The sequence below is a fragment of the Bos indicus genome, chromosome 2, assembly GCF_029378745.1.
Source record: "Bos indicus isolate NIAB-ARS_2022 breed Sahiwal x Tharparkar chromosome 2, NIAB-ARS_B.indTharparkar_mat_pri_1.0, whole genome shotgun sequence".
Lineage (NCBI taxonomy): Eukaryota > Metazoa > Chordata > Mammalia > Artiodactyla > Bovidae > Bos > Bos indicus.
This window is the reverse complement of record NC_091761.1, coordinates 47,301,531-47,314,867: the sequence shown is the minus strand read 5'-3', so window position 1 is coordinate 47,314,867 and position 13,337 is coordinate 47,301,531. Positions and strand designations below refer to the sequence as shown.

The 13,337-nt window shown below is 43.4% G+C and overlaps 1 protein-coding gene across 4 annotated transcripts in view; it reads left to right on the top strand.

Annotated features, from left to right (window-relative positions):
• Positions 1 to 13,337, top strand: part of KIF5C (kinesin family member 5C) — a 159,910-nt gene that overhangs the window by 47,786 nt on the left and 98,787 nt on the right. For all 4 annotated transcript variants that reach the window (XM_019972986.2, XM_070768201.1, XM_070768206.1 and 1 more), the window contains exon 2: positions 6,669 to 6,759. In XM_019972986.2, the coding sequence (XP_019828545.1) occupies positions 6,669 to 6,759 (91 nt within the window). The remainder of the gene's footprint in view (positions 1 to 6,668; positions 6,760 to 13,337) is intronic.

Sequence of the window (13,337 nt, the reverse complement as noted above, 5' to 3'; positions counted from 1 at the left end):
CATGTTGGAGTGCATGGGGTTGCAAAGAGTTGGACACGACTTAGTGACTGAACTGAACTGAACTGAATAATATGTATCTCATGGAGTTGGTGTGAGAATTAAATGAGATAAAATATAAAAGCATTTGGAAACAAAAGTGTTTGGTGGTGGTGTTGGTGGACATTAATGAGAAGGTGGTCAGTGCAGGGAGAACTTCTCATCTTCTGTTCCTTCAGGAGTGAAGTTACACAAACACCTGGGACAGAAAGGGAGTGATTACTCTCTCTTTTTTAAAAAAATAGTTATTTGTTTGGCTGCATTGGGTCCTCATTGCATCATGTGGGATCTTTTATAGTGGTCCATGGATTCTCTAGTCGTGGCACGTGGGCTTTTAATTCCCTGACCAGGAATTGAACCCATGTCCCTGACATTGAAGGTGGATTCTTAACCACTGGGCCACCAGGGAAGTCCCAGTGATTATTCTGAGTAATCACTTCCTCTACTCAGTGTCTGAAGATAATTCCACAGAGTGAGTTTTAATCTTGCTGGGGAAAATTTTTTTCTTTCTTTTTCTTTCTTTCTTAAAGATAGAAGAAAAATCAAATAAGTCATTGCCACCGCCACCCCCCCTACTTTGGTCACTACTCTTGGTTGGTCTCAGAAAGACCAATAATCTTGTTATTAGATAATATGCTAATAAAAATGTTAATCTTGTTAGATTATCTCTTTTTAAAAAAATAAATTTTTTTGAAGTAAAGTTGAATTACAGTGTTTTGTCAATTACTGCTATACAGCAAAGTGACTCAGTTATATATATACTTTTTTTCGTGTTCTTTCCCATTATGGCTCATCACAGGATATTGGTTATAGTTCCCTGTGCTATATGGTAGGACCTTGTTGTTTAGCCATTCTGTATATACCAGTTTGCATCTGCTAATCCCAAACTCCCAGTGCTACACTCTCCCACCCTCCTCCCTGTTGGCAACCACCAGTCTGTTCTCTATGTCCTTGATTTTGTTTCTTTCATAGATAGGTTCACGTGTCATATTTTAGATTCTGCATATATCATATGGTATTTGTCTTTCTGACTTACTACACTTCGTATAATAATCTCTAATTGTATCCATGTCACTGCAAATGGCATTATTTCATTCTTTTTAAATGACTAGGGAGTATTCCACTGTATGTATGTACTACGCATGCGTGCTCGCTAAGTCGCTTTAGTGGTGTCTTGACTCTTTGTGACACTGTGAACTGTAGCTCTCCAGGCTTCTCTGTCCATGGGATTCTCCGGGCAAGAATACTGGAGTGGATTGCCTTATCCTTCTCCGGGGGATCTTCCTGACCCAGGGACTGAACTCACGTTTCTTAGATCTCCTGCACTGGTAGATGGGTTCTTCACCACTGGCGCCACCTGGAAAGCCCAATGTATGTACCGTATCCTCTTTGTCCATTCTTTGTCCGTGGGCATTTAGGTTGTTCGACGTCAATGAATAGTGCTGCCATGAACACAGGAGTGCATGTATCATTTTAAAAAAATACTTATTTATTTATTTAGGCTCTGCTGGGTCTCAGTTGCAGCATGCACATCTTCAATCTTTGTTGCAGCATTCGAGATCTTTGGTTGTGGCATGTGGGATCTGACATGCTCCTCTGCATTGGAAGCTCAGTCTTAGCCACTGGACCACCAGGAAGTCCCTCGTGTATCTTTTTGAATTATGGTTTTGTCTGGATATATGCCCAGAAGTGAAATTGCTGGATTTATTTTTAGTTTTCTGAGGAACCTCCAAACTGTTCTCCATAGTGGCTGTACCAGTTTACATCCCCACCAGTAGTATAGGAGGGTTCCCTTTCCTCCACACCTTCTCCAGTATTGTTTATAGCCCTTTTGATGATGGCCATTCTAAACAGTGTGAGGTGGCACCTCATTGTAATTTTGATTTGCATTTCTCTAATAAGTAGCAACGCTGAACATCCTTTTATGTGCCTATTTGCCATCTGTACTTCTTCCTTGGAGGAATGTCTCTTAGGTCTTCTGCCTGTTTTTTAATTGGGTTGTTTGTTGTTGTTGTTGTTGTCAAAGATTACCTCTTGATTATCTCTTCTTGGGGATAATTAATTTAAGTTTCCTTCACCTTCCTTCTGCTGCTGATTTTCTAAATCTTTAAGGGGGTCTTTGCTTTCCTCTGTCTCCAGTAGTAATATTCCTTCCAGGTTGGGGTATTAATAGGCCATATGGTTCATAGACACTTTGCTCCCAACCACTTGATAGGAATTCTGGTGGCTTGGTTTTTTGTTTTGTTTTGTTTTTTTAATTTCAACTATAAAAATGTAAGAACCATCTGCTGTTATTTTTTTGTATGTGATCTTGGTAAGTTATTTAGCTACACTGCTCCCATGCAGTTAGCACTGCTCCGCTGAAGGCTTTCATGGCAAAACTGGGTTACTTCATTTTCAGTTGTAATGTATGTGGAGTCTGTGTCCCACCCAGATTCCTTTCATAAATTGCAGCAGCTTTGCATATCCTGCACTTAGGTTTTGGCATTTATATGGCTTCTGTGTTAGCTGGTTAGATGCTTTAATAGTAGTGGTCCATTTGATTGGTTGAAAATGGGTCACATAGTAATTGCTATGGAGCAAACCAAATAGAGTAATGTGATAGAAAGTGATGTCGGGGTCGGGTGCAGTTGCTTTTGTTAGGGCCATGGAAGCCTTCAAAGGAGAATTTGGAGGTGACGTCTGGAAGGTGGTAAAGACAGTCAAATAAAGACCTGTGGTGAGCCCAGTGAAGATCTGCAGTGAGAGAATTCCAGGAAAAAGGAAGAGTTAAGAGCAAAGGCTCTGAGCTGAGGAATAAACAAGGTACAGAAGGAAGTCCAGTGGGCTACACTGTAGTCAGATGGAGGAGAGTGCAGGGAGCTGAGGGTGGAGAGGGTCTAGTCTAACAGGAACCATTGGGGAGTTTTAAGGGAGATGGGGTCATTTGGTTTATCGATCTCAAAAGCTCACTCTAACTGCTAAGTGAACACTGGATTGTTTAGAGCAAGAATGGAGGCAGGGAGACCAGTCAGGAGACTAAAGCTGTGGTCTTGATGAGAAATGATAATGGCATGAACTGGGGTTGTGTGGTGCAGATGGTGAGAAGTGATAGAATTTGGGTTGTATTTTGGATATGGACTCTATGGGACATAATAAATGATTTTGACTTGAGTACTAGGTGATTAGTGGTGCAATTCTTATTCAGATACAGAGGGCTTGATGGTTCTTTTTTTGGCCAGTTAAGCTTGAGATGGCTAATGGACATCAAGTGGAAATGTTCAGCAGGCGACTGGGTGTATGAATCTGGAGCTTGGGCGAGATTTGAAGGCTGACATGTTCATTTGAAGTATAGAGAGAAGGCTGAGGTCTTGGGCCAGACACAGTGTCGCTTGGAAGTCTGGAAGAGATGTCAGGAAAGGACATGGACAGAGTAGCCAGAGAAGTCTCAGAGGACCATGAGCTAAATAGATGCCCGGAAAGGAAAGTGTCTCTGGAAGGAGTAAATGGCAACCTAGTCATTCAGGTTCAAATGTTAGCACTCAGCACCCATATTAAAATGTAAATCCAAAAATTTATTCTGCAGCTGCAAACAGTGACAGCTGAAGCAGGCTGGGCCCATTGCCTGCCCACTGAAACCCTCAGCTATAGTGGGAGACTCTGAAACAGGGAGACTCCCTCAGAAACAGGGAGACTCTGGTTTCCTAGGGGTCTTTGCTGCAGTCTCAACCAGGATTTGTGAGATTTTCATTCCCTTACTAAAACAGCAGTGATGAGTTGGTTGTTATTGTTGCTTAAATGTATGCAGCTGTATACAGCTGGTACACTGTGCCATAAATCAGTTCTTGAAAATAATCAGTAACTAAATTCTAATCCAGATTCTAGTGCCTTGACTTTAAGGTTCACCTAAAATAAAAGGCTATGACCAACTCAGTGCATGAAAAGACACATAGAAATGCTTACAATTTTAACTAATTTATGCTCTGATCCTGACAAGATAAGTTTAATAACAAATCATTTTCTAAATTTTATCTTTTCTCAAAGGCAGTTTCTGTTTGGGAATTAACTTTTGCTTATGGAAAATCATTGTATTATATGTTTGTCACTTGATAAATGTGATATTATTGAAATGAGGAGTTAGAGATTTTTTGCTTTCTACCTCTCTTAAAGTGAAAGCATAACGTACCCAACCAACATTTTAAAGGGCAAACTCGGGGAGTCCTAGTTTTGTACCATAAGCTATAATAGGTCTCTTTCCCTGCTGTGTCAAGTGCATTTTCTGTAAAACCTAAAACCGAATCATGCTGTAACAGGCCAGTTTATTTGGGTGACTTTCATTAAGTTTGGAGGAATAATGGATTTGCTTTAAATTAAGCAGAGCTGCATTTTCTTTCCAGAAGGTTTAGTGGATGACACAAACTTAGGCAAACTCTGTAAATGTTTATTCAAACCTTTTACCCTGCTGACATTCAGTTGGATTTAACAAATAGGTGAATCTAGTAAGAATGTGGTGGGCTGATCACTGGCTATCGATTGTCGTGAGGAATATTCTCTTGATTATTAAGCCAAATACTGGGTTCACTGATTGAATGAGACTCGCTGGGAACAAAGCATCAGGAAATAATCCCTTTGCATAATTTTAACATGGCTCTGCTCTTTGTGAAATGCAAACTTTGATGGTACCTCCAAATTCTCCATTTTTTCCCTAAGACTCGGCTGGAAGTAGCTTGTCTACCTGGTTGGCACGGTCTCGTTTTTTAAAGGCTGAAGTGCAAGCACGGCCGTAACACACAGGGCCTCACTGGTGTGTGGCTTTCCCAGTCGTAAAGGAGTGAGAGAAACGTTAAGCCAGTCTGACACTTGCGTGCTTCCTTTTGTGTGAAGGTTATAGGATGTAACAAGCCGTGTCCTTGGATCCCCCATGAGCGGTTATCTTTTTGAGGGGTCAGACTGGCTGTGGGTGGTTCCTGGCATCCAGAGCCACGTGTGGAGGTGCGGGCTGAGAGTGCAGGAGGCTCTGGGCTCTCTCCTTCTCTCTCCTCGCTGCTCCTGTCCTTGCTGCCGCACGTACTTGGGGAAAATGAAGGTGAAGGGCTGCCTGGGTGGAGCAGGCTGTGGGAAGGGAGGTGTTGGTGGGTAAAGTGTTGTGATGGGGGTTCTCTGGGGAAAAGGCCCTGTCTGTCCTCCTCCTGCCTTCCCAGGGCGCAGTGCCTGGCACAGAAACTTGCAGTAGTTGCCTGCTGAATGCTGAGAGGCAGAGAATCAGGGCTTAGGGCTTACGTAGCAGCACCGCAGACCTCTTCCCTTCCCTCTGACCCTTCTCAGTTGCACACAGCCCAGCACCGTGGGGCCACATCCCAGACCCACACCTGGAGAACTCACTTGACTTTCTTTATAGTGTGTGTGTCAGTAGCACTCGGTCGTGTCCAACTCTGTGACCCCATGGACCGTAGCCCTCTAGGCTCCTCTGTCCATGGCGTTCTCCAGGCAAGAATACTGGAGTGGGGAGCCATTTCCTTCTCCGAGGGGAATCTTCCCAACCCAGGGATCGAACCTGGGTCTCCTGCATTGGCAGGTGGATTCTTTACCATCTGAGCCACTAGGGAAGCCCTTACTTTATAGATGCCCCCCCTTTTCTCCAAAGCATCTACACAGTTAAGGTACCACCTGTGCATGTGAAGAAAACACTAGAATAATCTGGGACAGAGAACAATAATATCTGGCTATTAAGAGCAGCTTCTTAAATCTGATTGTGGCATCTTTCTAGTGAATAAAATCCAAGTGCATTACAACCCTGGCTAGCTACCCGGCATGCACTGGCTCCCCATTGCCTTTCCATCTCCTCTTGTCCACGCTCTAGGTCAGGGGACCCCAACCTCTGGGATTTAATGCCTGATGATCTGAAATTAAGCTGATGTAATAATAATAGAATGTACAATAAATGTAATACATTTGACTCATCCCCAAACCATCCCTCCTTGGTCCATGGAAAAACCGTCTTACACAAAACCAGTCCCTGGTGCCAAAAAAGGTGGAGACCACTGCGCTGGTTCCTTGAGCCCCCAGGCCCCTTGCTGTCTGCTCCACCCTTTGCCTCGATTAGTCTTCAGATGCCTCAGCCTTTCTGATCCTTTAAAGATCCACTTAACCGGTACTGCTTCACAGAGGTCTTCTTTGGCCCTCATGTCCCTTCTGTCCCATTAATTTATACCCAGGCATTTTGCATTTTCCTGTGTGTTTGTTTTCTTGCTTATTAGCTATCTGTCATGCTTGATTGATGCTCTCCAGGAAGGACTGTTTTCTGATTTGGTTAGCATCTAGTCTATGCCTGGCTCAGAAGAAGCTCTCTGTAACTAAATATTTATTTAAATAAATGAATGAATGTGTCAACCCATCTTTCATCAGAAAAAGTGCTTCAAGTAAAAAAAAAAAATGTTTTTCTTTCTCCTCTCCAATCTCAATATACAGTATACATACACACAATGAAGGTGTCGTTCATGCTGTAAAATTTCCCTCATCTTGGTAAGGAATTGCCTTGACAAGTAGCATTGGTGATTTAATGCCTATGGTGCTAATATTAGTAGTGCTTTTTATTCATGAATGTCTAATGTGTTTTTTTCCACCTCTCTTTTTCTTTTGTCTTTCTTTTTTAGCAAGGAAAGCCGTATGTCTTCGACAGAGTGTTGCCTCCCAGCACGACTCAAGAGCAGGTTTACAATGCGTGTGCAAAGCAAATTGTCAAAGGTAAGTGCTATTTCTTTATTTTCTCCTGGGCCTTTCAGAATAATTGAAAATGTTAAGTGGTATTTGCAGCCTAGAAATCAATGTACCTTGACCGTAAGCAGAGGCCTGCTAATTGGAAACACTGAATTATAGCAAGCTCTGGCCCTGATTTGCTATGATGTCAGGATTTAACTCCTCGATACCTCCTTTCCAAAGAGATTTCTTTATTTCTTTTGCCACCTTTTGGGCAGAGTTATTCTGTCACTTAGAAGCTTAAAAGCAGGGTAAGATATAGTCATACTATTTTTGTAATGGCTTTAAAATATTGCTGAAGTTATAGTACCTTCTCAGCAGAAAAACATCTATTCTGATGCTCCAGTTGTATATTTTTTGGTTGATCTATTTTGTGCATCTGTCTCTTCAGAAAGAAAATTTATTTTTTTTACTTTTAATTTTATTGGAGTATAATTGATTTGTAATATTGTGTTAGTTTCAGGTGTGCAGTAAAGTGATCTGTTATTTGTATGCATATTTCCATTCTTTTTAAGCTTCTTTTCCCATCTAGGCCATTACAGAGCTTGGAGTCGAGTTTCCTGTGCTATACAATAGGTCTTTATTAGTTTTTTTCTATATAGTAGTGTGTATGAGTCAGTAGAAATGGTTTCTGAAAGTATAGTCTTCAGAAAGAAGCTTTAAATGTGGAAAATTCTTGGGCATCAAGGAATTTTCTGCAGCATCCTAAGATCATACATTACCTTGCTGGTTAGTAAGTTGTTCTTACTACTCAGCATTCCTTAATAATACTTTCATCTAACCCACTTTCTGTCTTCCCACCCAGACCCTGACATTTGTTCTTCCACGTAGGTAGCCTAAAGCGTGAATTTGTGTCTTAGAGATCAATTCTTTTTTTCTGGGACTGGCCTCGGCCCTGAAGGATTCGTGTCAAAATAACAGCAGGGAGCCAAGCAATTTATACGTTTCTCTGCCTTGCCCTTTCAAATCAGGGGCAGGACAGAGCTTGCCCTTGGGGAGCTCGCCATCTGGACAGAGCTGACAGAGCTGAAGGGGCATCTCCTGCTCCTTTGCTTTTCATCACTGAATCCTTCCTTTCAGATTTGAATGCTGCAGTAATGGTGTTTTCAAATGTCTTGATGCTGCCACTTTGATAGGTAGCGCTAGATTTAAGGAGTGAAAAGTGAAAAAACAAAACCCAAAACTCCTTGTCCTGTTAGATCCGCTTGTTTTTAGAAGGTGAGCTGACTAACCTAACTATTTGAAAGGCATGAAAATCAGCCCTGGTTACATCTGTTAGATTCATTCTGACCTTGGACACCTGCGTGGGAGACGCCTGTCAGTATGTACCATCTCTTGCTGAGGTGTATGGTTATTTATGTTCTTGTTGCAGACATCGATTCAATTAGAAAGTCTTTACCGTAAGATTATTACAGAAAATTGAAGAGAAAAAAGTATGCCAGAATGTGAGATTTTTTTGAATTAATAGTTTGGGCTTATATCTGTGGTAATTTTTGTCTTCTTTCTACTTCTACTCTTTTGCTTCCCTGTCTAAACATATTTGCTCTTTCTGGAGTATATAGTTTTGCTCCTAGGCAGCCCCCCTTCCCCTCTATTATCAGTCTCTTTTATATTTTTATTAAAGTAATCACATACAAGCCAGAATTCCTTCTTTTTCTCTCCTCCTTCATTATCAGAACCAAATAGTATTTACTGCTTGCTGTGCTAAGCACGAGGGCTATTTAAATACACACCCACCCTCTCTAAGTTGACATCGTAATTAGAGATGGATGCACTCCATTTGTAAAAAATCCTGTGATTAACAAATAATGCTAATAACCCTGAAGTTTTTATTTACTAGATAAGTTTGGGTCCCTTTCAGTGTTTGGGTTTTTTTTTATAATATGAAACGTCAGAAATGGACAGTCCCTAGGTGTGGGGGGCGGTTCTTGTGGACTTCCTAACTGTGGATAACTTGAGTCCCCAGTAGGCAGTGAGTCACAAAGAAAACCATCGAAAATAAAATCAGGCTCTGACATGATATAGTACACAGACATTTCTTGGGCACCATAAATATAGCATCAACATGCTCATTTTGTAGCAATAAAGAGTGTCTTATTCTCCCTTAAAAGGAAATTATTAGGGGCATAATGGAGACCAAATTTAACTTTTTTTTTTTGATATCCACTGAAGCTGCCATGAGGGGAAGTGGCCGTGTATTTCTGTGTCAGCAAGATAAAATGTAGGTATAAAAGAAAGAACTGCTTGGCATAGATTACTCAGGTACAGCTGAGGTTTCTCTGGCCATGATAAACCTTGTTTACATCAGGAATGGAAGGTGGTACAATGGGAATCTTTTTTTCTAGAGGCCAAGATTTGAACAAATGACTTCTAAAAGTCCCTTAAGCCTCTGCAATTCATGGTGATATAGTAGATTGGTGAGCTTTCCTTTCAAGTCTATCTAAACCCATAAATGATTTTGAGATCAGAGAGACTCCTTTTAACAGGACAGCTTTATTCTCTCTTGGTCCTTGCATTCCCTTCAACTTCACTGGGTTTAAAAAAAAATATTTTGAACATTTGATTGTAGCGTCCTGGCATCTCCTACGCTCCCATCTTTGCCTGGTGTGTGTTTTTCAAAATGTCATCTGAAAGAGTGTAGAATTCTCTCCATTTCTTCTAGAAGAGGTGATAGGGTTTGTGGGTACCAGCATGGTAAATAGGAAGGTTCCTATGGATGCCCTAGGATTTAAAAACTGGTCACCGGGCACTGTTACTGAAGTAATCGGAGAAACTGTTTCCCCATGTACAGAAGCCTCCCCTGGCATTTGCCTTCCAGATTAACTGGATGTAGATCCTCCAGTGCTGGAGAAGACGGTTTCTTGTTTTCCAGTTCTAATTTCTTTAAACTGCATCCATTTGATTGTTTCTTTCATTCGTGTTTTGATGTGAGTATACTAGGTATTTGCCATATGGTTAAGTATTGCTAAGGACTGAAGTCACTAAGACACCTAAGACTCTGCAGAAATCTTTGAGTATAGAGAAGGAGCAGATGCTTGCGTAGTTATTATACATGTGGAGATTATGTGCTTTAAGATGCGTGTGTGCAAAATGCTATGGGAGCACAGAAGAAAGTCACTTGATACTGTTGATTTTGGTGAGTGGGGAGGAGGATTGGAGAATTGAGGAAGGCTTCTTGGAAAGGTTGGGATCTGAGGAGCATAGAATATGCGGGGCTGTACAAGCAGAAGGAACAGCAAAAAACCAAAGCCTAAAGCTTAGGGTGCAGAGTGATAAGCCCTAAAAAGTTAGGCTGGGGACTTCCCTGGTGGTTCAGTGGCTGAGACTCCACTCTCCCAATGTAGGGGGTCCAGGTTTGATCCCTGGTCAGGGAACTAGGTCCCACATGCCACAACTAAGAGTTCACATGCTGCAAATAAAAATCCCAAGTGCTCCAATGAAGACCCAAATAAACAATTAATAAATAGAAATAAATATTAAACAGTTAGGCAGGACCAGAGTTGGATAGAAATTGATGGACTTTATCCTGTAGGTGATGTGGACCCACTGAAGAGTTGTGGAATATTTTCTTTTTTTGGCCTTGTTACAAAGCATGTGGGATCAGAGTTCCTTAACCAGGGATTGAACCCGTAGCTCCTGCAGTGGAAGTACAGAGTCTTAACCACTGGACCTTCAGAGAAGTCCCCAATGGAGAATTTTAAACTCAGGGATATTATCAGATCAATTTTATTATTCTATTATATATGACTTTTAAGAAGAATTACATTTATTTTGCCGCTGTTATCTGTCAGGTACCCTCTATGCATTCTACATATGTTACTGCATTTTAAATCTTTACGACTTTATAAGGTGTGTGAGTATTATTATTCCCATTGTACTAAAGAGGAAATTGAGGTGAAGTAACTTGACCAGGTAGTTTAGGGACTAGTGAGGCCGTGCCTTGAACCTGAGTTTGTCTGACTTGAATTTTTCTGGACTATCCTGCCCCCACTTGTCTTGTGGGCCCGTAATGAGCATTTGGTAATTATTTTATGAGTTATTCCTTTTCCACCAGGCCATATGGACTACCTTGCAGAAAGGCAGGGGTAGGAACGGGAGTAGAGAAGGGAAAAAGGTGAAAAACAGAGACTGGGTTCCCAGGGCTGCTGGGTGACCCTGGCTGCTGCCAATGAGGAGGCACGCTTCCATTCTGAAGATGCAGCATGCCCTTGCCTGGGCACAGTGGCGTGGGTGCCCCCAGCTTGGCAGGCCCAGCATCCTGGCTGGCTGTTGGTGTTTGGTAGGATGGTCTCTGCAATCTCTGGGCACAGCCTGCTTGAGTAGTGTGGTTGGCTGGCGAGAGCCTTAGGAGTCCAAGCCAGGGGTGGCTTGTTAGCCACTATTGCCAGAGGCTTTGGTGCTACTTGTGTTTCCCTGGTAGCTCAGACAGTAAAGAACCTGCTTGCCAGTGCAGGAGACTTAAGAGATGTGGGTTCAATCTCTGGGTCTGGAAGATCCCCTGGAGGGAGGGCATGGCAACTCACTCCAGTATTCTTGCCTGGAGAATTCCATGGACAGAGGAGCCTGGCGCGCTGCAGTCCATGGGGTTGCAAAAGAGCTGGACACGACTAGGCAACTAAACAACGGCAACAGCTGGAGCCACTCTTGGGCCACTGTTTCACAAGGAGAGATGACAGGAGGCCACGACAGCCTCCCCACGCGCCCCGATGTGTAGCTGTGATTCTGTCCTCCCCGAATTCTTACCTGCCACTCAATGGAACTAACTCTTCTGCTTCAGCAAGACCTAGACTCAGAACTGGTAAAGCCTAGGGAGGGCAGCTCGACTCTGAGGCCACACCAGGAGGCACAGAGTATTTTCAAGGACCCCACTCCCCTCTGCTTTCCTCCCGGGAGATGACAGGACTCTTCCCGCACGCTATGGGCTCTCTTCTGGGTTTGCTTGGCTGCTGGATGGACGTGTGCTGTATGGGGCCCCGCTAGCCCTGTGGTGTGAGCTGAGGTCACATCACGCCAGTCCCTGTCACAAAGAAAGGTTCTGTCCAGCTGGGCTGGTCTCTGGCTTTGTGGCTGGTGTACAGAAACAGTCATCCTGTTATGACAGAGACCCTGAAACAAATGCTTTCCTTGGGCCCAGGACCTGGCCTTCAGCGTGATGAAAGTGCCTCTCTGTGGGCTCTTTCTGCAGAGGCGGGCGGGTGGTGATGTGGCTCAGTGGCAGCAAGCACAGGCCTGTTCCCCTCATCTTTCTGTCCTTGGCGGGTGTCCTCCGTCTCCCCGCATTTGTGATCCAGCCTCATGTGCATTTTGGTGCTGTGCCCCCCTCTCCATGTGTCTTCTCCCCTCATAAGCAAATGTGGATGCAACAACAAGCAAGCCCCCCAAACCCAGAGTTTGGAAGGAAATAGAGGACACCAGGTTAGAAGAGCTTCTTGTTTTCTTTTTAAATCACCTTCTGATTCAGAATCCAGTTGATAGAGGGTGACATCAGCCCTCTTCAACCTTGAACACCGAGATAGGTTCTCCAACAATGAATTAATTGTTACATGATTCTGAACACTTAAGGCTAAGTGGAGTTTGTCCTAATGGTGTTTTGTGTGTTCTCCTTTTCTTTAAAAAAAATAAATAAATAAAAAGCAATTGCCCACAGTGTTGCCATAGCAGCAACAAAGAATCAGGGATTCTCCAAGAGTCTCACGTGCCCTTAGCTCCCTACCCTAAACAAGCGATGCTGTCCACGAGCATTATGTGTTTGCATGTATGTGTCCCAGCCCTTAGCCTGAGGGAGTCTGGTGAGCAGTGTGGCTCCCTAGGATTTAGTGAGGGTGGATTAGATGGGGGGACTGGGGATGTCTGTGGGGCACAATTCCAGAGCCCTCGCCCTCTCACTTCCTGGCAGAGGAAGAAGTACTGGGTTTTCCGCTGTCAGCAGAGCTGGACTCTGAGCTGAGGTTTCTTCCGGGGGGCAGCTGCTCAGGGCCCCCTCTGTGCAGGTGGGCGTGTGGGGTGGCCAGCGGCTCTGAGGAGGAGCAGAGGGACTGGACCTTGGCCTTGGCTCCCTTCCTCCTGTCCTAATGCCTGAGCTAATGGGTCCCAGGGTGCTTCCTCCACAGGGACTTAAAATAAGGAAGCCCTTTCAGGGTGGGGGGAGAGGTTTAATTTCTAATCAGTTAGGAGCTTAGGTGCTGTGATTGTGGCTGGCATTGAAATTGTCTGGAGGTGTTTGTGCCGTGAACATACAAAATGTTCAAACATCCAAGGATGGAGACCTCTTTCTTTCTTCAAGTCCCTCAAAGCATGTCATTTGTGGTTGTGTAGAAGCTCCCACTCCGACTACTGTTTTCTACTAGAGAAACCTTTTCTCTGAGCAGGTTGGCATTTTCAAGAAGACTGAAGCTTGAACCTCCAGCCCTTACATTGTAGTCTTCAAGCTTTTGCTTCCCCTGTTACCAGGGAAACCATTACCAGAAGTCAGATATGTGTGAACATTTTTTCTCTCTCAATATAGCTTGACACAAACTCTTGAGAGCTGCTATGATTAAAAAAAAAAAAAATCCTGCCATTTAATT